At 37.8% G+C, this 24,139-nt stretch overlaps 2 protein-coding genes across 4 annotated transcripts in view; both read left to right on the top strand.

The window, feature by feature from the left end:
- The window catches only part of LOC121872786 (zinc finger MYM-type protein 1-like), a 32,571-nt gene extending 10,205 nt beyond the window's left edge, over positions 1-22,366 (top strand). The window contains exon 3 of the mRNA XM_042375844.1: positions 22,319-22,366. Coding sequence (XP_042231778.1) covers positions 22,319-22,366 — 48 coding nt within the window. The remainder of the gene's footprint in view (positions 1-22,318) is intronic.
- The window catches only part of LOC121872644 (serine/threonine-protein kinase SBK1-like), a 61,115-nt gene that overhangs the window by 4,226 nt on the left and 32,750 nt on the right, over positions 1-24,139 (top strand). The window lies entirely within an intron of this gene.

Below are 24,139 nucleotides of genomic sequence, written 5' to 3'. Positions count from 1 at the left end.
GTTATGTTTTTTCTGATGTACTTATCACGAAATTAATCCTGCACCAAATTTCAAGCCCGAGAGAAAATCGATGGTGAAAAAACGCGTAAAGAGTAGACCCTTACTGTTTTTTTCCAGGGTCTAGACAAAATCGATAAATGCGATTTTGTCTTTAAAAAATCACAGTATAGGTACTCGAAGATGCTGATTCCAATCCTATAATCGAAAGTTCGATTGGGGGAATAATTAGTGGTCGTAATGATGCTTGGAATATTTTAATGAAATTTTCAACACTTATTTTCAGTACTCGCAAACTATTGGTTTCTCAGGTGATTGGGTGGTGTTGTTATGTTTTTCTGGATAAACAATTTAATTAATAAAATTAATCCCACCTGCACTTCAAGTCTGAGAGAAAAATCATATTTGGGGTGGAAAAAAATGTATAAAATCTATTGGTTTTCCAGGGCTCCAGACAAAACGCGACAGTGAATTTGTTCAAAATCACAGTATAGGTACCCTGAAGATGCTGGATTCTGGTCCTATAATCGAAATATTGATTGGGGAATACGAGTGTCGTAATTATGCTTTGAAGATATTTTTACGAAATTTTTTCTCAATACTTAGTTTCAGTACTGCGAACTATTGGTTTCTCAGGTGATTGGTTGGTGTTATGTTTTCTGGCTACCTTTAATTACTGGAAATTAACCCACCAAATTTCCGGGGCCCCAGAGAAAATCATATTTGGGGTGAAAAACGTAGTGGGGGGACCCTTACCGCTTTTTTCCAGGGTCTAGACAAATTGCCATAAAAGGATTTTGTTCAAAATCACAGTATAGGCACTCCTGAAGATGCTGATTCCGGGTCCTATAATCGAAAGTTCGATTGGGGGAACAATTAGTGGTCGTAATGATGCTTTGGAATATTTTAATGAAATTCTCAATACTTATCAGTATTACTCTAAACTATTGGTTTCTCAGGTGATTGTGGTGTTGTTATGTTTTTCTGGATGTATTTAATCATTGAAATTGAATCCCACCTCAAATTTCAAGTCTGAGAGAAATCATATTTGGGTGAAAAACGCGTAAGGGGGGACCCTACGCGTTTTTTCCAGTGTAATTCAGACAAACTCGATAAATGCCATTTGTCTAAAAATCACAGTATATAGGTAATTCCTGAAGATGCTGATTCCGGGTCCCATAATCGAAAGTTCGATTGTGAACAATTAGTGGTCGTGAATGATGCTTTTGGAATATTTTTAATGAAATTTTTCTCAATATCACTTATTTCAGTACTGCAAACTATTGGTTTTCAGGTGATTATTGCGTTGTTAGGTGTTTTTTCTGATGTACTTAATTACCGAAATTAATCCCACCAAATTTCAAGTCTGAGAGAAAAATCATATTTAGTGAAAAAAACGCCGTATGGGGGACCCACGTTTTTTCCAGGCCGAGACAAAATCATGTATAAATAAAGATTTTGGTTCAAAAATCACAGCAGGGTAATTCTTGAAGCGCTGATTCCGGTCCTATAACTTGAAAAGTCTGATTTAACAATTAGTATCGTACGATGCTTTGGAATATTTTAATGAAATTTTCTCAATACTTATTTCAGTACTGCAAACTATTGGTTTCTCAGGTGATTGCGGTGTTGTTATGTTTTTCTTGGATGTACTTAATTACTGGAAAAATTAATCCCACCAAATTTCAAGTCTGAGAGAAAATTCATATTTGGGTGGAAAAAACGCTGCAAGGAGGGACCTTGCTGCTTTTTCAAGGGTCTAGACAAACGCGATAAATGCGATTTGTCTAAAATCACAGTATAGGGTACTCCTGAAGATGTTGATTCCATCCCATAATCGAAAGTTCGATTGGGGAATAATTAGTAATGTAATGATGTTTTGGAATGATTTTAATGAAATTTTTTCTCAATACTTATTTCAAAGTACTGCAAACTATTGGTTTCAGGTGATTAGTTATGTTGTTATGTTTTTCTGATGTACTTTAATTACGAAATTAAATCCACCCAAATTCCCAAGTCTGAGAGGCAATCGATTTGGGTGAAAAACGCGAAGTAATCTTTTACGCGTCGGTGGGCTCCAGACAAAATTGGCGATAAATGCGATTTTGTTCAAAATCACAGTATAGGTACTCCTGAAGATGCTGATTCCGGGTCCTATAATCGAAAAGTTCGATTAAATAATTAGTGGTCGTAATGATGCTTGAATATTTTAATGAAATTTTTCTCAATACTTATTTCCAGTAATTTCGCAAACTATTGGTTTCTTGTGATTGGGTGGTGTTATGTTTTCTGATAATACTTAATTACTGAAATATTTAATCCCACCAAATTTCAAGTCTGAGAGAAAATCAGAGTTTAGAAAAACGCAGGGGACCCTACGCGTTTTTTCCAGGTCTAGACAAAAGTCTCGATAAATGATTTTGTTCAAAATCACAGTAGGCACTTGAAGATGCTGGATTCCACATCCTATAATCGAAAGTTCGATTGGGGAACAATTAGTGGTCGTAATGATGCTTGGAAATATTTAATGAAATTTTCTCAATACTTATTTCAGCAATTTCAAGAAACTATTGGTTTCTCAGGTGATTGCAGGTTATGTTTTTCTGGATGCTGTAATTTTAATTAATGGGAAATTAACTCACCAAATTTCAAAGTCTGAGAGAAAATCATATTTAGTGAAAAAACGCTGCAAGGACCTCACGCTGTTTTTTCCAGGGTCGCAGACAAAAACGTTTATAAATGCGATTTTGTTCAAAAATCACAGTATTGGTACTCCTGAAGATGCTGATTCTGGTCCTATAATCGAAAGTTCGATTGGGGAATAATTAGTGGTCGTAATGGATGCTTAATATTTAACGAAATTTTTCTCAATACTTATTTCAGTACTCGCAAACTATTGGGTTTCTCAGGATTGGTTGGTGTTGTTATGTTTTTTCGATGTACTTTAATACTGAAATTAATCCCACCAAATTTCAAGTCTGAGAGAAAATCATATTTGGTGAAAAAAACGCATAAATTTTGCTGCTTTTTTTTTTCCAGGGTCTAGACAAAATCCTCGATAAACGCGGATTTTGTTCAAAATCACAGCATAGGCAATTCTGAAGATGCTGATTCCGGTCCCATAATCGAAAAGTTCGATTGGGGAATAATTAGTAGTCGTAATGATGCTGGGAATATTTTAATGAAATTTTCTCAATACTTTATTTCAGTACTCAAATATTGGCTTCTGTGTGATTGGTTGGTGTTGTTATGTTTTTTCTGGATGTACTTAATTACCGAAAATTAATCCCACCCAAATTCCCCAAGTCTGAGAGAAAATCATACAGGAAAAACGCCGCAAGGGGGGGGGACCCTCTACGCGTTTTTTCCAGGTCTAGACAAAATCTCGAGCAAAATGCGATTTTGTTCAAAATCGCTGGTATAGGTACTCCCTGAAGATGCTGATTCCGGTCCTATAATCGAAAGTTCGATTGGGGAATAATTAGTGGTCGTAATGATGCTTGGAATATTTTAATGAAATTTTCTCAATACTTATTTCAGTACCTGCAAACCATTGGTTTCTAGGTGATTGGGTGGTGTTATATATTTTTCTGGATGCACTTAATTACTGAAATTAATCCCACCAAACTCAAGTCTGAGAGAAAATCATATTTGGTAGAAAAACGCGTATAGACCTTACGTTTTTCCAGGTCTAGACAAAACTGATAAATATGAATACAAAATCACAGTATAGGCACTTCTGAAGATGCTGATTCCGGTCCTATAATCGAAAAGTTCGATTGGGGAACAATTAGTGGTCGTAATGATGCTTGGGAATATTTTAGAATGAAATTTTCTGGTTACTTATTTCAGTACTCTAAACTATTGGTTTTCAGGTGATTGGGTGGTGCTATATGTTTTTCTGATGATAATACGCCAGAATTACTGAAATTAATCCCACCCAAATTTTCTGGCCTGAAGAGAAAATCATAGAGCGAGAAAAACGCGTATAGTAATCTCACGCCGTTTTTTTTCCAGGGTCTAGACAAAAATCGATAAATGCGATTTTGTTCAAAATCACAGCATAGGTAATTCTAAGATGTTGATTCCGGTCCTATAATCGAAAGTTCGATTAGAATACTAGTGGTCGTAACGAAGCTTGAATATTTTAATGAAATTTTTCTCAATACTTATTTCAGTACCGCAAACCCGTTGGTTTCAAAGGAGATTGGGTAGGTGTTGTTATGTTTTTCAAGATGTACTTAATTACTGAAATTAATCCCACCAACCCCCCAAGTCTGAGAGAAAATCAGAGTTAAAGGAAAACGCGTATAAGACCCTTACGGTTTTTTTCCAGGTCGAGACAAAACGTTGCTTATAAATTTTATTTTGTTCAAAAAATCACAGTATAGGTACCTGAAGATGCTGTTTTATCCTATAATCGAAAGTCTGATTGGGGGAATAATTAGTGGTCGTAATGATGCTTGGAATATTTTAATGAAATTTTTTCTCAATACTTATTTCAGCAATTTCGCAAACTATTGGTTTCTCAGGTGGATTGGCTGGTGTTATGTTTTCTGGATGTACTTAATTACTGAAATTAATCCGCACCAAATTTCAAGTCTCCGGAGAGAAAAATCATATTTAGTGAAAAACGCTGTAAGTGGGACTCCTTACGCTTTTTTTCCAGGTCGAGACAAAACGCTTATAAATGCGATTTTGTTCAAAATCACAGTATAGTAAGTACTCCTAAAGATGCTGGATTCGGTCCTATAATCGAAAGTTCGATTGGGGAATAATTAGTGGTCGAATGATGCTTTGGAATATTTTAATGAATTTTCATTATTTTGCAGTACTCGCAAATCATATTGGTTTCCTCAGTGATTGGGTGGTGTTGTTATGTTTTTCTGAAAATTTTAATTACTACAAAATTAATCCCACCAAATTTCAAGTCTGAGAGAAAATCGAGATGCAGGAAAAACGCGGTATGGGGGACCCTACGCTGCTTTTTTTTCCAGGGTCTAGATAAACTGATAAATGCGATTTGTCTAAAAATCAGTATAGGTAATTCGAAGATGCTGGATTCCGGTCCTATAATCGAAAGTTCGATTGGGGATAATTAGTGGTCGTACGGATGCTTGGAATATTTAATGAAATTTTTCTCAATACTTATTTCAGTACTGCAAAACTATTGGTATTTCAGTGATTGGGTGGTGTTGTTATGTTTTCGATATGTACTTTAATATTGAAATTAATCCCACCAAATCTCTCAAGTCTGAGAAAATCATATTAGTGGAAAAACGTATGACCCTTACGTTTTTTTTCCAGGGCTTGTGACAAAACGCGATAAATGCGATTTTGTTCAAAATCGCTGAGTATAGTAATACCCTGAAGATGCTGACCGGGTCCTATAATCGAAAGTTCGATTGGGGAATAATTAGTGAATGTAATGATGTTGGAATATTTTAATGAAATTTTTTCTCAATACTTTATTTCAGTACCGCAAACTATTGGTTTCAGGGTGATTGGGTGGTGTTGTTATGTTTTTCTGATGTGCCTTTAATTACTGGGAAATTAATCCCACCAAATTCCTCAAGTCTGAGAGAAAATCATATGGTGAAAAACGCGTAAGGGGACCTTACGCTGTTTTTTTCCAAGGTTCAGACAAAACGCTATAAATGCGATTTTGTTTCAAAATCACAGTATAGGTACTCCTGGAAGATGCTTATTCGGTCCTATAATCGAAAGTTCGATTGGGGAATAATTAGTGGTCGTAATGATGTTGGAATATTTAATGAAATTTTTCTCAATACTTATTTCAGCACTCTAAAACCGGCTGGTTTCTCAGGTGATTGGCTGGTGCTGTTATGTTTTTCTGGATGCACTTAATTACTGGGAAATTAATCCCACCAAAATTTCAAGTCTGAGAGAAAATCATATTTGGGTGAAAACGCGTATGGGGACCTACGCCGCTTTTTTCCAGGGTCGAGACAAACGCTTATAAATGCGATTTTGTTCAAAATCACAGCATAGGCAATTCTGAAGATGCTGATTCCGGTCCCATAATCGAAAGTCTGGATTGTGAACAATTAGTGGTCGTAATGATGCTTTGGAATATTTTAATGAAATTTTTCTCAATACTTATTTCAGTACTGCAAACTGGCTGGTTTTCAGGTGATTGGGTGGTAAGCAGCAGAAGTTGATGTACTTAATTACTGAAATTAATCCCACCAAATTCCCCAAGTCTGAGAGAAAATCATATTTGGGTGAAAAACGCCAGAAGTGGGATTCTTACGCTGTTTCCAGTCAGACAAAACGGGCGTATAAATGCGATTTGTTCAAAAATCACAGTATTGGTACTCCTGAAGATGCTGATTCTGGTCCTATAATCGAAAGTCGATTGTGTGGAACAATTAGTGGTCGAATGATGCTTGGAATATTTTAATGAAATTTTTTCAATACTTAGTTTCAGTACCGCAAAACCATTGGTTTCTCAGGTGATTGGGTGGTGTTGTTGGCGTTTTTCTGGATGTACTTAATTACCGAAATTAATCCCACCAAATTTCAAGTCTGAGAGAAAATCGAGATGGGTGAAAAACGCTGCAGCAGACCCTACGCTGTTTTTTCCAGGGTCGGTATTAAACGTTACAAATGCGATTTTGTTCAAAAATCACAGTATAGGCAATTCTGAAAATGTTGATTCTGGTCTCTAACGAAAAGTTCGATTGGGGAACAAATTTTAGTGGGGCGTAATGATGCTTGGAATATTTTAATGGTGAAATTTTTCTCAATACTTATTTCAGTACTCAAAACTATTATTGGTTTCTCAGGTGATTAAGTTGGTGTTGTTATGTTTTCTGGATGTACTTAATTACCGAAAATTAACCCACCAAATCTCAAGTCTGAGAGAAAATTCGAGTTTAAAGGAAAAACGCGCAAGGGGGACCCCTTTACGCGTTTTTTCCAGGTCGACAAAAATACGATAAATGCGATTTTGTTCAAAATCACAGTATAGGTAATTCCCGAAGATGCTGATTCCGGTCCTATAATCGAAAGTCTGATTGGGGAATAATTAGTGGTCGTAATGATGCTTGGAATATTTTTAATGAAATTTTTTCTCATTACTTATTTCAGTACTCTGCAAAACTATTGGTTTTCAGGAGATGGGTGGTGTTGTTATGTTTTTTTCTGGATGTACTTAATTACTGAAATTAATCCCACCAAATTCTCAAGTCTGAGAAAATCGAGATGGTGAAAAAAACGCTGTAAGGGGGAACCCCTTACGATTTTTTCCAGGAGGTCGAGACAAATTATTATAAATGCGATTTTGTCTAAAATCTGCCAGTATAGGTAATCCTGAAGATGCTGATTCCGGTCCTATAATCGAAAGTTCGACTGGGGAATAATTAGTGTCGTAATGATGCTGAATATTTTAATGAAATTTTTCTCAATACTTATTTCAGTACTGCAAACCATATTTCAGGTGATTGGGTGGTGTTGTTATGTTTTTCTGGATGTACTTAATTACTGAAATTAATCCTCACCAAATTTCAAGTCTGAGAAAATTATTTGGGTGAAAACGCATAAGGGGGGGGGACCTTACCCGTTTTTTTTTCCAGGGTCGAGATAAAACAAGTGATACATGCGAGTTTTGTTCAAAATCACAGTATAGGTACTCTGAAGATGCTGATTCCGGTCCTATAATCGAAAGTTCGATTGGGGAATAAATTAGTGGTCGTACGATGCTTGGAATATTTTAATGAAATTTTTCTAATACTTATTTCAGTACTTGAAACTATTGTTTCGTGGGTGATTGCGGTGTTGTTATGTTTTTCTGATTGACTTAATTACCGAAATTAATCCCACCAAATTCCCCCAAGCTCCGAGAAAATCATATTTGGGGTGAAAAACGCCGTATAAGAATTCCTACGCGTTTTTTCCAGGTCGGCATTAAAACGCGATATAAAATGCGATTTTGTTCAAAAATCGCTGTATAGGCAATTCGAAGATGTGTTGATTCTATCCTATAATCGAAAGTTCGATTGGGGAAATAATTAGTATCGATGCTTGGAATATTTTAATGAAATTTTTCAATACTTATTTCAGTAATGCAAACTATTAATTTCAGGTGATTGGTGTTGTTATGTTTTTCTGGCTGTACGACTGCCGAAATTAATCCCACCAACTTCAAGTCTGAGAGAAAATCATATTAGTGAAAAACGCAGGGGACTCCTTACGCGTTTTTTCCAGGGTCTAATAAAAATGACGATAAATGCGATTTTGTTCTGCACCGCTGGTATAGGTACTCCTGAAGATGTTGATTCTGTCCTATAATCGAAAAGTTCGATTGGGAATAATTAGTGGTCGAATGATGCTTGGAATATTTTAATGAAATTTTTTCTCAATACTTATTCTGAAGTACCGCAAACTATTGGTTTCTCTCAGGTGATTATTGGTGTTGTTATGTTTTTCTGATGTACTTAATTACCGAAATTAATCCCGCTAAATCTTCAAGTCTGGAGAAGAAAATCGGTTTGCGGAAAAACGCGTAAGGGGACCCTACGCTGTTTTTTCCAGGTCGGTGACAAAACGCGCAAATGCGATTTTGTTCAAAATCAAAGTATAGGTACTCCTGAAGATGCTGGATTCCGGTCCTATAATCGAAAGTTCGATTGGGGAATAATTAGTGGTCGTAATGATGCTTGGAATATTTTAATGAAATTTTTCTCTCAATACTTATTTCAGTACTCGAAACTAGCTGATTTCTCAGGTGATTGGTTGGTGTTGTTATGTTTTCGATGTACTTAATTACTGAAATTAATCCTGAATCAAGTCTGAGAGAAAATCGATAGTGAAAAAACGCCAGAAAGGGGAATCTTTACGCGCTTTTTTCCAGGTCGGCATAAATTATGATAAAATGCGATTTTGTTCAAAATCGCTGTATAGGTACTCCTGAAGGATGCTGATTCCGGCCTATAATGAAAGTTCGATTGTGAATAACAATTAGGTGGTCAGAATGATGCTTGGAATATTTTAATGAAATTTTTCTCAATACTTATTTAGCACTCGCAAACTATTGGTTTCTCAGGTGATTGGGGGTGGTGGCGGCAGGTTTTTCTGATGTACGATCACTGGGAAATTAATCCCACCAAATTTCTTAAGTCTGAGAGAAAATCATATTTAGTGAAAACGCTGTATGGACCCTTTTGTCAAAGGTTTTTTTCCAGGGTCGAGACAAAACGCTATAAAATGCGATTTTGTTCAAAATCACAGCAAAGGTAATTCTGAAAATGCTGATTCCGGTCCCATAATCGAAAGTTCGATTGGGGGAATACCAGGTCGTAATGATGCTTGGAATATTTTAATGAAATTTTTCTCTAATACTTATTTCAAGTACTCGCAAAACCATGGTTTCTCAGGTGATTTGGTTATGTTTATGTTTTTCTGATGTACTTAATACTGGAAATATAATCCTACCAAACTTCGGGGTCTGAGAGGAAAATCATATTTGGGTGAAAACACGCTAAGAAGGGGACCTCACGCTGTTTTTCCAGGGTCGAGACAAAATCATGAGTAACAAGATTTTGTTCAAAATCACAGTATAGGTAATTCTGAAGATGTTGATTCCCGGTCCTATAATCGAAAGTTCGATTGGGGAATAATTAGTGGTCGTAATGATGCTTGGAATATTTTAATGAAATTTTTCAATACTTATTTCAGTACTGCAAACTATTGGTTTCAGGTGATTGGGTGGTGTTGTTATGTTTTTCGATGTACGCATCACTGGAAATTAATCCCACCAAATCTCAAGTCTGAGAGAAATCGAGAGCTTAGTGAAAAACGCCAAGTGGACCTCACGCCGCTTTTTCCAGGTCGAGTAAAACGCGATAAACGCGATTTTGTTCAAAAATCACAGTATAGGTACCCTGAAGATGCTGATTCTGGTCCTATAACGTTCGAAAGTTCGATTAGAATAATTAGTGGCCGTAATGATGCTTGGAATATTTTAATGAAATTTTTCTCAATACTTATTTCAGTATTCGCAAACTATTGGTTTCTCAGGTGATTGGGTGGTGTTGTTATGTTTTTCTGGATGTACTTAATTACTGAAATTAATCCCACCAAATTTCAAGTCTGACAGAAAATCATATTTGGGTGAAAAAACGCGTAAGGGTCCCCCCTTACGCGTTTTTTCCAGGGTCGAGACAAAACGCGATAAATGCGATTTTGTTCAAAATCACAGTATAGGTACTCCTGAAGATGCTGATTCCAGTCCTATAATCGAAAGTTCGATTGCGGAATAATTAGTGGCCGTAATGATGCTTGGAATATTTTAATGAAATTTTTCTCAATACTTATTTCAGTATTCGCAAACTATTGGTTTCTCAGGTGATTGGGTGGTGTTCTTATGTTTTTCTGGATGTACTGCATTAATCACAAATTTCAGAAGTCGAGAAAATCATATTTAGAACGCTTGGCGTAAGGGACCCACTGCAGCGTTTTCAGTCGAGACAAAACGCGATAAATGCGATTTTGTTCAAAATCACAGTATAGGTACTCCTGAAGATGCTGATTCCAGTCCTATAATCGAAAGTTCGATTGCGGAATAATTAGTGGCCGTAATGATGCTTGGAATATTTTAATGAAATTTTTCTCAATACTTATTTCAGTATTCGCAAACTATTGGTTTCTCAGGTGATTGGGTGGTGTTCTTATGTTTTTCTGGATGTACTTTATTACTGAAATTAATCCCACCAAATTTCAAGTCTGAGAGAAAATCATATTTGGGTGAAAAAACGCGTAAGGGGGGACCCTTAAGCGTTTTTTCCAGGGTCGAGACAAAACGCGATAAATGCTATTTTGTTCAAAATCACAGTATAGGTACTCCTGAAGATGCTGATTCCAGTCCTATAATCGAAAGTTCGATTGCGGAATAATTAGTGGTCGTAATGATGCTTGGAATATTTTAATGAAATTTTTCTCAATACTTATTTCAGTATTCGCAAACTATTGGTTTCTCAGGTGATTGGGTGGTGGTGTTATGTTTTTCTAGATGTACTTAATCACTTAAATTAATCCCAACAAATTTCAAATCTGAGAGAAAATCATATTTGGGTGAAAAAACGCGTAAGGGGGGACCCTTACGCGTTTTTTCCAGGGTCGAGACAAAACGCGATAAATGCTATTTTGTTCAAAATCACAGTATAGGTACTCCTGAAGATGCTGATTCCAGTCCTATAATCGAAAGTTCGATTGCGGAATAATTAGTGGTAATGATGCTTGGAATATTTTAATGAAATTTTTCTCAATACTTATTTCAGTATTCGCAAACTATTGGTTTCTCAGGTGATTGGGTGGTGTTGTTATGTTTTTCTGGATGTACTTAATTACTGAAATTAATCCCACCAAATTTCAAGTCTGAGAGAAAATCATATTTGGGTGAAAAAACGCGTAAGGGGGGACCCTTACGCGTTTTTTCCAGGGTCGAGACAAAACGCGATAAATGCGATTTTGTTCAAAATCACAGTATAGGTACTCCTGAAGATGCTGATTCCAGTCCTATAATCGAAAGTTCGATTGCGGAATAATTAGTGGTCGTAATGATGCTTGGAATATTTTAATGAAATTTTTCTCAATACTTATTTCAGTACTCGCAAACTATTGGTTTCTCAGGTGATTGGGTGGTGTTGTTATGTTTTTCTAGATGTACTTAATCACTGAAATTAATCCCAACAAATTTCAAATCTGAGAGAAAATCATATTTGGGTGAAAAAACGCGTAAGGGGGGACCCTTACGCGTTTTTTCCAGGGTCGAGACAAAACGCGATAAATGCGATTTTGTTCAAAATCACAGTATAGGTACTCCTGAAGATGCTGATTCCAGTCCTATAATCGAAAGTTCGATTGCGGAATAATTAGTGGTCGTAATGATGCTTGGAATATTTTAATGAAATTTTTCTCAATACTTATTTCAGTACTCGCAAACTATTGGTTTCTCAGGTGATTGGGTGGTGTTTTTCTGGATGTACTTAATCACTGAAATTAATCCCAACAAATTTCAAGTCTGAGAAAAAATCATATTTGGGTGAAAAAACGCGTAAGGGGGGACCCTTACGCGTTTTTTCCAGGGTCGAGACAAAACGCGATAAATGCGATTTTGTTCAAAATCACAGTATAGGTACTCCTGAAGATGCTGATTCCAGTCCTATAATCGAAAGTTCGATTGCGGAATAATTAGTGGCCGTAATGATGCTTGGAATATTTTAATGAAATTTTTCTCAATACTTATTTCAGTATTCGCAAACTATTGGTTTCTCAGGTGATTGGGTGGTGTTGTTATGTTTTTCTGGATGTACTTAATTACTGAAATTAATCCCAACAAATTTCAAGTCTGAGAGAAAATCATATTTGGGTGAAAAAACGCGTAAGGGGGGACCCTTACGCGTTTTTTTTCAAGTCGAACAAAACAACGATAAATGCGATTTTATTTCAAAATCTGATATAGGTACTCCTGATGCTGATTCCAGTCCCTATAATCGAAAGTTCGATTGCGGAATAATTAGTGGTCGTAATGATGCTTGGAATATTTAATGAAATTTTCTCAATACTTATTTCAGTACTACTTAAACTATTGGTTTCTCAGGTGATTGGGTGGTGTTGTTATGTTTTTCTAGATGTACTTAATTACTGAAATTAATCCCACCAAATTTCAAGTCTGAGAGAAAATCATATTTGGGTGAAAAAACGCGTAAGGGGGGACCCTTACGCGTTTTTTCCAGGGTCGAGACAAAACGCGATAAATGCGATTTTGTTCAAAATCACAGTATAGGTACTCCTGAAGATGCTGATTCCAGTCCTATAATCGAAAGTTCGATTGCGGAATAATTAGTGGTCGTAATGATGCTTGGAATATTTTAATGAAATTTTTCTCAATCCTTATTTCAGTATTCGCAAACTATTGGTTTCTCAGGTGATTGGGTGGTGTTGTTATGTTTTTCTGGATGTACTTAATTACTGAAATTAATCCCACCAAATTTCAAGTCTGAGAGAAAATCATATTTGGGTGAAAAAACTCGTAAGGGGGGACCCTTGCGCGTTTTTTCCAGGGTCGAGACAAAACGCGATAAATGCTATTTTGTTCAAAATCACAGTATAGGTACTCCTGAAAGATGCTGATTCAGTCCTATAATCGAAAAGTTCGATTTGCGAATAATTAGTGGTCGTAATGATGCTTGGAATATTTTAATGAAATTTTTCTCAATACTTATTTCAGTGATGCATAAACCTATTGGTTTCTCAGGTGATTGGAGTGGTGTTGTTATGTTTTTCTAGATGTACTTAATCACTGAAATTAATCCCAACAAATTTCAAATCTGAGAGAAAATCATATTTGGGTGAAAAAACGCGTAAGGGGGGACCCTTACGCGTTTTTTCCAGGGTCGAGACAAAACGCGATAAATGCGATTTTGTTCAAAATCACAGTATAGGTACTCCTGAAGATGCTGATTCCAGTCCTATAATCGAAAGTTCGATTGCGGAATAATTAGTGGCCGTAATGATGCTTGGAATATTTTAATGAAATTTTTCTCAATACTTATTTCAGTATTCGCAAACTCTTGGTTTCTCAGGTGATTGGGTGGTGTTGTTATGTTTTTCTGGATGTACTTAATTACTGAAATTAATCCCAACAAATTTCAAGTCTGAGAGAAAATCATATTTGGGTGAAAAAACGCGTAAGGGGGGACCCTTACGCGTTTTTTCCAGGGTCGAGACAAAACGCGATAAATGCGATTTTGTTCAAAATCACAGTATAGGTACTCCTGAAGATGCTGATTCAGGTCCTATGATCGAAAGTTCGATTGCGGAATAATTAGTGGCCGTAATGATGCTTGGAATATTTTAATGAAATTTTTCTCAATACTTATTTCAGTATTCGCAAACTATTGGTTTCTCAGGTGATTGGGTGGTGTTGTTATGTTTTTCTGGATGTACTTAATTACTGAAATTAATCCCAACAAATTTCAAGTCTGAGAGAAAATCATATTTGGGTGAAAAAACGCGTAAGGGGGGACCCTTACGCGTTTTTTCCAGGGTCGAGACAAAACGCGATAAATGCGATTTTGTTCAAAATCACAGTATAGGTACTCCTGAAGATGCTGATTCCAGTCCTATAATCGAAAGTTCGATTGCGGAATAATTAGTGGCCGTAATGATGCTTGGAATATTTTAATGAAATTTTTCTCAATACTTATTTCAGTATTCGCAAACTATTGGTTTCTCAGGTGATTGGGTGGTGGTGTTATGTTTTTCTAGATGTACTTAATCACTTAAATTAATCCCACCAAATTTCAAGTCTGAGAGAAAATCATATTTGGGTGAAAAAACGCGTAAGGGGGGACCCTTACGCGTTTTTTCCAGGGTCGAGACAAAACGCGATAAATGCGATTTTGTTCAAAATCACAGTATAGGTACTCCTGAAGATGCTGATTCCAGTCCTATAATCGAAAGTTCGATTGCGGAATAATTAGTGGTCGTAATGATGCTTGGAATATTTTAATGAAATTTTTCTCAATACTTATTTCAGTACTTGCAAACTATTGGTTTCTCAGGTGATTGGGTGGTGTTATGTTTTTTCGACAAATAACTTACTGAAATTAATCCCACCAACTTCTGGGCAAGTCTGGAGAGAAATCATATAGGAAAAACGCTGCAAGGGGGGACCCTTACGTTTTGGTGGCTCCATGATGTGCCTGGCAAATTATGATTTTGTCAGTAAAATCACAGTAGGTAATCTCCCAAAGATGTTGATTCTATCCTATAAACTGAAAGTCTGATTGTGGAACAATTAGTGGTCGTAATGATGCTTGGAATATTTTAAATGAAATTTTCTCAATACTTATTTCAGTACTGCAAAACTATTGGTTTCAGTAAGTGATTGGGTGGTGTTGTTATGTTTTTCTGACGTACTTAATACTGAAATTAATCCCACCAAATTTCAAGTTCGAGAGAAAAATCATATTTAGAAAATCTTTTACGCTGTTTTTTCCAGGGTCTAGATAAACTCGATAAATGCGATTTTGTTCAAAATCACAGTATAGGGTAATTCTGAAGATGCTGGATTCCATCTCAGCAATCGAAAGTTCGATTGGGAACAATTAGTGTCGCAACGATGCTTGAATATTTAATGAAATTTTCAATACTTATTTCAGCATCAGAAACTATTGGCTTCTCAGGTGATTGGGTGGTGTTGTTGCTTTTCTGATGTGCCTTAATTACCGGGAAATTAATCCCCACCCAAATTTCAAGCCCGAGAGAAAATCGAGAGCCAGGAAAAACGCGAAAGGGGACCCCGCCGCTTTTTCCAGGGCTCCCCAGGATTAAAGCCCGATAAATGCGATTTGTTCAAAATCACAGTATAGGTAATTCTGAAGATGCTGATTCCGAACCTATAATCGAAAGTTCGATTGGGGAACAATTATACGTAACGATGCTTTGGAATATTTTTAATGAAATTTTTCTCAATACTTTATTTCCAGTACTGCAAACTATTGGCTTCTAAGATTGGGCAGTGTTGGTTATGTTTTTCTGACGGTTTGATTACTGAAATTAATCCCACCAAATTTCAAGTCTGAGAGAAAATTATTTAGTGGAAAAACGCTGCAGGATCCTTACGCTGTTTTTTCCAGGGTCGAGACAAAACGGCGATAAATGCGATTTTGCCCAAATCGGCCAGTAGTAATTCTTGAAGTTGATTCCGGTCCTATAATCAGAAAGTTCGATTAGAACAATTAGTGGTCGTAATGATGCTTGGAATATTTTAATGAAATTTTTCTCAATACTTATTTCAGTGTGCCTCGCAAACTATTACAGGTTTCTCAGGTGATTGCGGTGTTGTTATGTTTTTCTGATGTACTTAATTACTGAAATTAATCCCACCAAATCTCCCCAAGCCCGAGAGAAAATCGAGATGGTGAAAAACGCAGTGGGGACCCTTACGCAAGGTTTGTGGTCTAGACAAAACTGATAAATGCGATTTTGTTCAAATCACAGTATAGGTAATTCTGAAGATGCTGATTCCGGGTCCTATAATCGAAAGTTTGATTGTGAATACCTGTATCGTAATATTGGAATATTTTACCGAAATTCTTCATGATTATTTCAGTACTCGCAAACTATTATTTCAGGTGATTTAAAGTAGTAAGCAGGGTGCTTGGATGTAATTTAATCACTGAAATTAATCCCACCAAATTTCAAGTCTGAGAAAATCGAGATGCGGAAAACGCAAGGGGACCCTACGTTTTTTCCAAAGCGAGACAAAAACGCCGATAAATGCGATTTGTTCAAAAATCACAGTATAGGTAATTCTTGAAGATGCTGGATTCCGGTCCTATAATCGAAAGTTCGATTGGGGAATAATTAGTGGTCGTACGATGCTGGAAATATTTTAATGAAATTCTTTCAATACTTATTTCTCAGTACTCGCAACTATTGGCTTTTCAGGGTGATTGGGTGGTGTTGGTATTTTTTGATAAAGCCACATTGCACCATCCCAATCAAATTTCAAGTCTGAGAGAAAATCATATATGGGTGAAAAAACACGTAAGGGGGGACCCTTACGCGTTTTTTCCATGGACGAGACAAAACGCGATATACACGATTTTGTTCAAAATCATAGTATAGGTACTCCTGAGCATGCCAAGTCCGATCCTATCATCCACAGTTCGATTGCGGAACAATTAGTGGTCGTAATGATGCTTGGAATATTTTAATGAAATTTTCTCAATGCTTATTTCAGTACTCGCCAACTATTGGTTTCTGAGGTGATTGGTTGGTGTTGTTATGTTCTTCTGAATGTACTTAATTACTGAAATTAATCACACCAAATTTCAATTCTGAGAGAAAATCATATATGGGTGAAAAAACACGTAAGGGGGGACCCTTACGCGTTTTTTCCATGGTCGAGACAAAACGCGATTTACTCGATTTTGTTCAAAATCACAGTATAGGTACTCCTGAAGATGATTCCGGTCCTATAATCGAAAGTTCGATTGGGGAATAATTAGTGGTCGTAATGATGCTTGGAATATTTTAATGAAATTTTCTCAATACTTATTTCAGTACTATTGGTTTCTCAGGTGATTGGGTGGTGTTGTTATGTTTTTCTGGATGTACTTAATTACTGAAATTAATCCCACCAAATTTCAAGTCTGAGAGAAAATCATATTTGGGTGAAAAAACGCGTAAGGGGGGACCCTTACGCGTTTTTTCCAGGGTCGAGAGAAAACGCGATATATGCGATTTTGTTCAAAATCACAGTATAGGTACTCCTGAGCATGCTGATTCTGATCCTATCATCGACAGTCGATTGCGGTATAATTAGTGGTCGTAATGATGCTTGTAATATTTTAATGAAATTTTTCTCAATGCTTATTTCAGTACTCGTCACCTATTGGTTTCTCAGGTGATTGGTTGGTGTTGTTATGTTCTTCTGGATGTACTTAATTACTGACATTAATCCCACCAAATTTCAAGTCTGGGAGAAAATCATATTTGGGTGAAAAAACGCGATATACGCGATTTTGTTCAAAATCACAGTACAGTATAGGCACTCCTGAGCATGCCGCTTCCGAATCTATTATCGACAGTTCGATTGCGGAATAATTACTGGTCGTAATGATGCTTGGAATATTTTAATGAAATTTTTCTCTGCTTATTTCAGTCTCTCCAACTATTGGTTTCTAAGGTGATTGGGTGGTGTTGTTATGTTCTTCTGATTGTACTTTATTACTGAGAGAAAAGCATATATTTGTGAAAATAATGTAAGGGGACCCCCTTACAGATTTTTCATGGCCGAGACGTATCGCGATATATTCGATTTTGTTCAAAATCTCAGTATAGGTATTCCTGAGCATTCGAGTCCAATCCTTTCATCTACAGTTCGATTGCAGAATAATTAGTAGTCGTAATGTTGCTTGGAATATTTTAATGAAATTTTTCTCAATGCTTATGTCAGTATTTGCCAACTATTGGTTTCCAAGGTGATTGGTTGGCATTTTTATGTTTTTCTGGATGTACCTAATTACTGAAATTAATTCCACCAAATTTCAAGTCTGCGAGAAAGTCATATTTCGGTGATAAAACACGTTAGGGACCTCTTACAAATGGTTTCAGGGTCGAGATTCTTCATATATTTGATATATGAGCTCTCTTCAACTATTTCTTATAGTGTTCATTCGAAACTAATTTTTCGATTGTATTCTGATATTCGAATCGATATTCCTATCACTATAGAGTTCTGCTCTCGTAAACAAGATATTAACACCTCTTCATCACCATCAGCAGTATCGTTGGCCGATATTCTCATTAATATCCTTCCAATCTTTTTTTGATGAGTATTCGTTCGAATCATATTGCTCCGTCGCCTGTTCCACTGTGTGTGTTGGTGGGAGGGTCGGCGTAGTGACCTGTCATCCAGGAAGGTTACAACAGACTATGCACCATTCACCGCCAGTGTACCAAGATCTTTTGAATGGAACTGTACCCGTGAGGATGAGAGAGAGAGAGAGATCTTTCTCTGCCTAGGAGTGCCAAGATGGGGAGGTGCCAATATCATGGCACCCAGGCGACGGTGTGTCTCCCAGTGCGATTGATACACGTGACTCAGCACCCAGTTCTCTCACGTGCCTTCGCAGGTCAGGTCAGGTACATTACCATCATCATCCTACAGGTTACTCACACTATTAATCCTCCTTACGTCATTGGTAAGTCAATCCTCGTGCATCTCCAGGTCACTATTCCCCAGGTCATTGTTCATTCATTTCCAGGTCATCTTCAGGTCACTATTCTCGCAGGTCTTTGCTCGGTCATTTCCGGGTCATATGCAGGTCACTGTTCTCCATGGCCTTCCTCCAGGTCATTGGTCGGTTATTCCCTAGTCATAGTCAGGTCATTGTTCGATCATACCCGGGTCAGCTCTAAGTCACTTTTCTCGCAGGTCATTGTTCGGTCATTTCCTGGTCATCTGCAGGTCACTGTTCTCCATGGCCTTCCTCCAGGTCATTGGTCGGCTATTCCCGGGTCATATCCAGGTCATTGTTCGATCATACCCGGGTCATCTCTAAGTCACTTTTCTCGCAGGTCATTGTTCGGTCATACCCTGGTCATATCCAGGTCATTGTTCGGCCATTTCCGGGTCATCTGCAGGTCACTTTTCTCCATGGTCTTCCTCCAGGTCATTGGTCGATCATTCAGAGGCATATGTCAACCAAGTACATTATTACTTACAGATTATCTGAAGATTAGCTCCCCTAGCATATTTCACCTGACGATTAAACACCTTCACTCTACTTGGGGGTTTAGATTAGGTTAGGTTACAAGTAGTTAGTCCAGATTAGGTTATCGTTTGGTTAGGTTAGGTTAGGTTGAGTCAAGTTTAGTTAGCTTTAGGTTAAGTCAAGTTAGGTTAGGTTGAGTCAAGTTTAGTTAGCTTTAGGTTAAGTCAAGTTTAGTTAGCGTTAGGTTAAGTCAAGTATATTTAGCGTTAGGTTAAGTTACCGTTAGTTTATGTTAAGTTTAGTTATCGTTAGGTTAAGTCAAGTCTGGTTAGTGCAAGGCTAAATTAAGTTTAGTTAGAATAAGGCTAAATCAAGTTTAGTTGGTATAAGGCTAAGTCAAGTCTAGTTAGCGTTAGGTTAAGTCGAGTTTGGTTAGCGTTAGGGTGGTTAATCTTAAGGTGAAATAAATGGGGGTACTAAACTTCAGGTGATTCAACTCAACCAACAGACTGTGAGATACACAATGCCAAGACCCGACAGGAAACACCTCGGCAGTCTCCCAGATGACACAAGACTCGCCGCACGACCCTACAGACGCCAGCACCGCCGCCTCGGGACATGTTGTGGTGGCGGTGTTGGCCAGGTCATGCCGCTACCAAGTATTTTTTTTGTTTTTTCGTCCGGAAGACTTGTTTATTACGTATCCTGACTCGAGGGGAAATGCCTGGCTCCCTTGGCTGACATCCCAGGCGTCATGGAAAATAAATCTATTTCAGTGTAAACAGGAAAATAAATCTTTCACGTTACGTAGTTATTTGATAAAAATATATTAAATTGATGAGCTATTAATGGGTGAAATATCAGTCACACAAGAACGAGTGTAGGTAAATAGCTGGCGAGCGATCGTCTGGCGGGAGATATAAGTAAAAGTGCGTCCCAATACTGCACACTTAATACACACGGCTGCAGTGTAGCGGTGGTCTTTCTCAGTGATATATCCTGACTGAGTTGTCCCCAAGCGTGTAATAATGAAAAGCAGAGAAAGAACACGTGGTGGAATACTGCTTAAACATGGCTCTGCTGAACTGACTGTACATACAACAACTTTAAGGGGAAGGAAAATAATAATAAACATAACTACAGAGAAGAAAGTTGATATTAAGGAAAATTAAAAAAGAATAAATACAGAGAAGAGATTTGAGAGGGAGAGGAGGAAGTAGAGACAATGACATCCATCTCACCCTCTCGTTTCTGGTTTTCCTTCCTCAGTTTCTACCGATTACTCATCTTCCTCTTGTATAATGTTTTCCCAACCCCCTTTTCACACTTTTCACCGACTTAGCCCACTCTCACCACTACTACCTTCCACCCTTTGCCAACTTCCTGATTTACTCAGATCTGACCGTCACTTAAAAGATGTGTTCACTGTCACTCTGGTATTTCCTCTTCTCTTAATTTCTGGAAGCTGTACAGAGACTTGATAGAAGTTAAATTGGTGATTGTTATTTTTGTGGGGCTCGTCAAGGTATTTCCTGTTTTTGTAGTCTCTGTGAGTTACTTTGTTAGTTTATAATACTTTGAGTTACTTTTCTCTGTTTCATATCTACATTAAATTTCCTGTTTTTCGAGTTAATGATTGTTTCTTATGACAGTGTATTATTATTATTATTATTATTATTATTATTATTATTATTATTATTATTATTATTATATTATTATATTATTATCCTCCTCCTCCTCCTCCTCCTCCTGGTGTACCGAAAGTCTAACAGTGACTCCGTAGTTCTATGAGTGAGTGTCTTTCATCATTGTTCGGCGAGCTTGGCTTCATCAATATTTGACTGACAGTTACTGAGCTCGTCTGCTTCCACCATATATGAGTTTGATACGACGAACCAAATCCTTTAATTATGGAACTCAGTCACCTTTCTCTGTTTTGCGTGTCTCTTATTTTTCTTTCAACTAAAATACAATTAATTAATCCCATAAAATTTGGCTACCGTCTCAAATTTGCCGGCGGCACATCACATGTATTCGACGGAGTTTGCCGGCTGCATACGTAATATTCTTGGCCGCGTGTGGCTGGAAGAATGAGGGTTGCAGACCTCCTCAATAGATTGCGGACAAGAAACACGTCCCCTTCTCTCTCTCTCTCCCTCCCTCCCAAGCCAGAAATAGCGTCGAGTGATTGACAAGTTGGTGGAGGGAGCGAGGGTATGTATTGTTAGGTGAGGCTAATAGCCTCCTGGACTGCTGCTGAGTGATACACTGCGTGTTCCAGGTGAATCATGGTGCAGAATGATTCACCTGTGTTCCAGATGAATCATGAAGCAGAATGATTCACCTGTGTTCCAGATGAATTATGATGCAGAATGATTCACTTAGTGTTCCAGATGTATCATGAAGCAGAAGATTCACTCAATGTTCCAGATGAATCATGAAGCAGAATGATTCACTCAATGTTCCAGATGAATCATGAAGCAGAATGATTCACCTGTGTTCCAGGTGAAGCATGATGCAGAATGATTCACCTGTGTTCCAGGTGAATCATGGTGCAGAATGATTCACCTGTGTTCCAGATGAATCATGAAGCAGAATGATTCACTTAGTGTTCCAGATGAATCATGAAGCAGAATGATTCACTCAATGTTCCAGATGAAACGTGATGCAGAATGATTCACCTGTGTTCCAGATGAATCATGAAGTAGAATGATTCACTCAATGTTCCAGATGAATCATGAAGCAGAATGATTCACCTGTGTTCCGGATGAATTATGATGCAGAATGATTCACTTAGTGTTCCAGATGAATCATGAAGCAGAAGATTCACTCAATGTTCCAGATGAATCATGAAGCAGAATGATTCACTCAATGTTCCAGATGAATCATGAAGCAGAATGATTCACCTGTGTTCCAGATGAATTATGATGCAGAATGATTCACTTAGTGTTCCAGATGAATCATGAAGCAGAAGATTCACTCAATGTTCCAGATGAATCATGAAGCAGAATGATTCACTCTATGTTCCAGATGAATCATGAAGCAGAATGATTCACTCTATGTTCCAGATGAATCATGAAGCAGAAGATTCACTCAATGTTCCAGATGAATCATGAAGCAGAAGATTCACTCAATGTTCCAGATGAATCATGAAGCAGAATGATTCACTCTATGTTCCAGATGAATCATGAAGCAGAATGATTCACTCTATGTTCCAGATGAATCATGAAGTACCGTAACATTATTCCTCTTATTTTCTGTCTGTATGTGTCTGTTTCCTTAGCTTTCAATCTATCCATATAACTACCGATCATTGTTTATCTAACCATCTGTTTACCTGTGCTATCTAGCCATCGATCTACCTGCCCATCTATCTGTTTGTCTGTCAATTTCTCTTATTATCTCTTCACCCTGTCAATCTATCCATATTTATTCTCTCTCTCTCTCTCTCTCTCTGTAACAAAGTCAATATAACTAAACAATTACAAAAGAATCGCAAGAACAGTGTCATAAACGCTAACGTCATCAGACTGCCAACCTGCAGTGCCACATACTCCTCTCTATGCTGCCTAGAACCCGTGGCACTCCCGCCTTTCCCCCATGACACCCTCCATTCTCCCCCACCTCCTCGCACCCCCCACCACCTGGCATCCCCAACCACCTGGCACTCCCCCTCCCGGCACCCCCTCTCGGTACCGCACTCCTGGCACCAATTACACAGTCGAGGTGTGTGAAGAAGATGACACGTTTATTTTACCATTATTATAGTGCTATTAGTTTCTGGCCTGACTCCATTAAATCACCGTAAAAAATAACATTAAATAGTAAATGCTAAACAAAACGCTATTATACAATTAAATAAATATAACTAAATAGTAATGACTTTATAGAATGTCATAATAATATTAAAGCTTGGAGAAATTAAGTTTACTTATGAAAAAAAAATGATGATGTTAGTTGAATGTGTCACTGTGTGTGTGTGTGTGTGTGTGTGTGTGTGTGTGTGTGTGTGTGTGTGTGTGTGTGTGTGTGTGTGTGTGTGTGTGTGTGTGTGTGTGTGTGTGTGTGTGTGTGTGTGTGTGTGTGTGTGTGTGTGTGTGTGTGTGTGTGTGTGTGTGTGTGTGTGTGTGTGTGTGTGTGTGTGTGTGTGTGTGTGTGTGTGTGTGTGTGTGTGTGTGTGTGTGTGTGTGTGTGTGTGTGTGTGTGTGTGTGTGTGTGTGTGTGTGTGTGTGTGTGTGTGTGTGTGTGTGTGTGTGTGTGTGTGTGTGTGTGTGTGTGTGTGTGTGTGTGTGTGTGTGTGTGTGTGTGTGTGTGTGTGTGTGTGTGTGTGTGTGTGTGTGTGTGTGTGTGTGTGTGTGTGTGTGTGTGTGTGTGTGTGTGTGTGTGTGTGTGTGTGTGTGTGTGTGTGTGTGTGTGTGTGTGTGTGTGTGTGTGTGTGTGTGTGTGTGTGTGTGTGTGTGTGTGTGTGTGTGTGTGTGTGTGTGTGTGTGTGTGTGTGTGTGTGTGTGTGTGTGTGTGTGTGTGTGTGTGTGTGTGTGTGTGTGTGTGTGTGTGTGTGTGTGTGTGTGTGTGTGTGTGTGTGTGTGTGTGTGTGTGTGTGTGTGTGTGTGTGTGTGTGTGTGTGTGTGTGTGTGTGTGTGTGTGTGTGTGTGTGTGTGTGTGTGTGTGTGTGTGTGTGTGTGTGTGTGTGTGTGTGTGTGTGTGTGTGTGTGTGTGTGTGTGTGTGTGTGTGTGTACTCGTCTTACCTCCATGACAACAGACCAAGAGGCAATAATTAATGTGCTCTGATGGTCATTGTTATTATATATTAAGTTTACTACACGTGTACAGTTACTAAGAGAAAGATATTTACATTATCCTTATTTATTTTGGCTTCACGTCTGTCTGT

The sequence above is a fragment of the Homarus americanus genome, unplaced genomic scaffold (assembly GCF_018991925.1).
Source record: "Homarus americanus isolate GMGI-L3 unplaced genomic scaffold, GMGI_Hamer_2.0 scaffold39155, whole genome shotgun sequence".
Classification (NCBI taxonomy): Eukaryota; Metazoa; Arthropoda; class Malacostraca; order Decapoda; family Nephropidae; genus Homarus; species Homarus americanus.
Note: the sequence above shows the minus strand (reverse complement) of the source record. Positions and strands in the feature narration are given on the sequence as shown.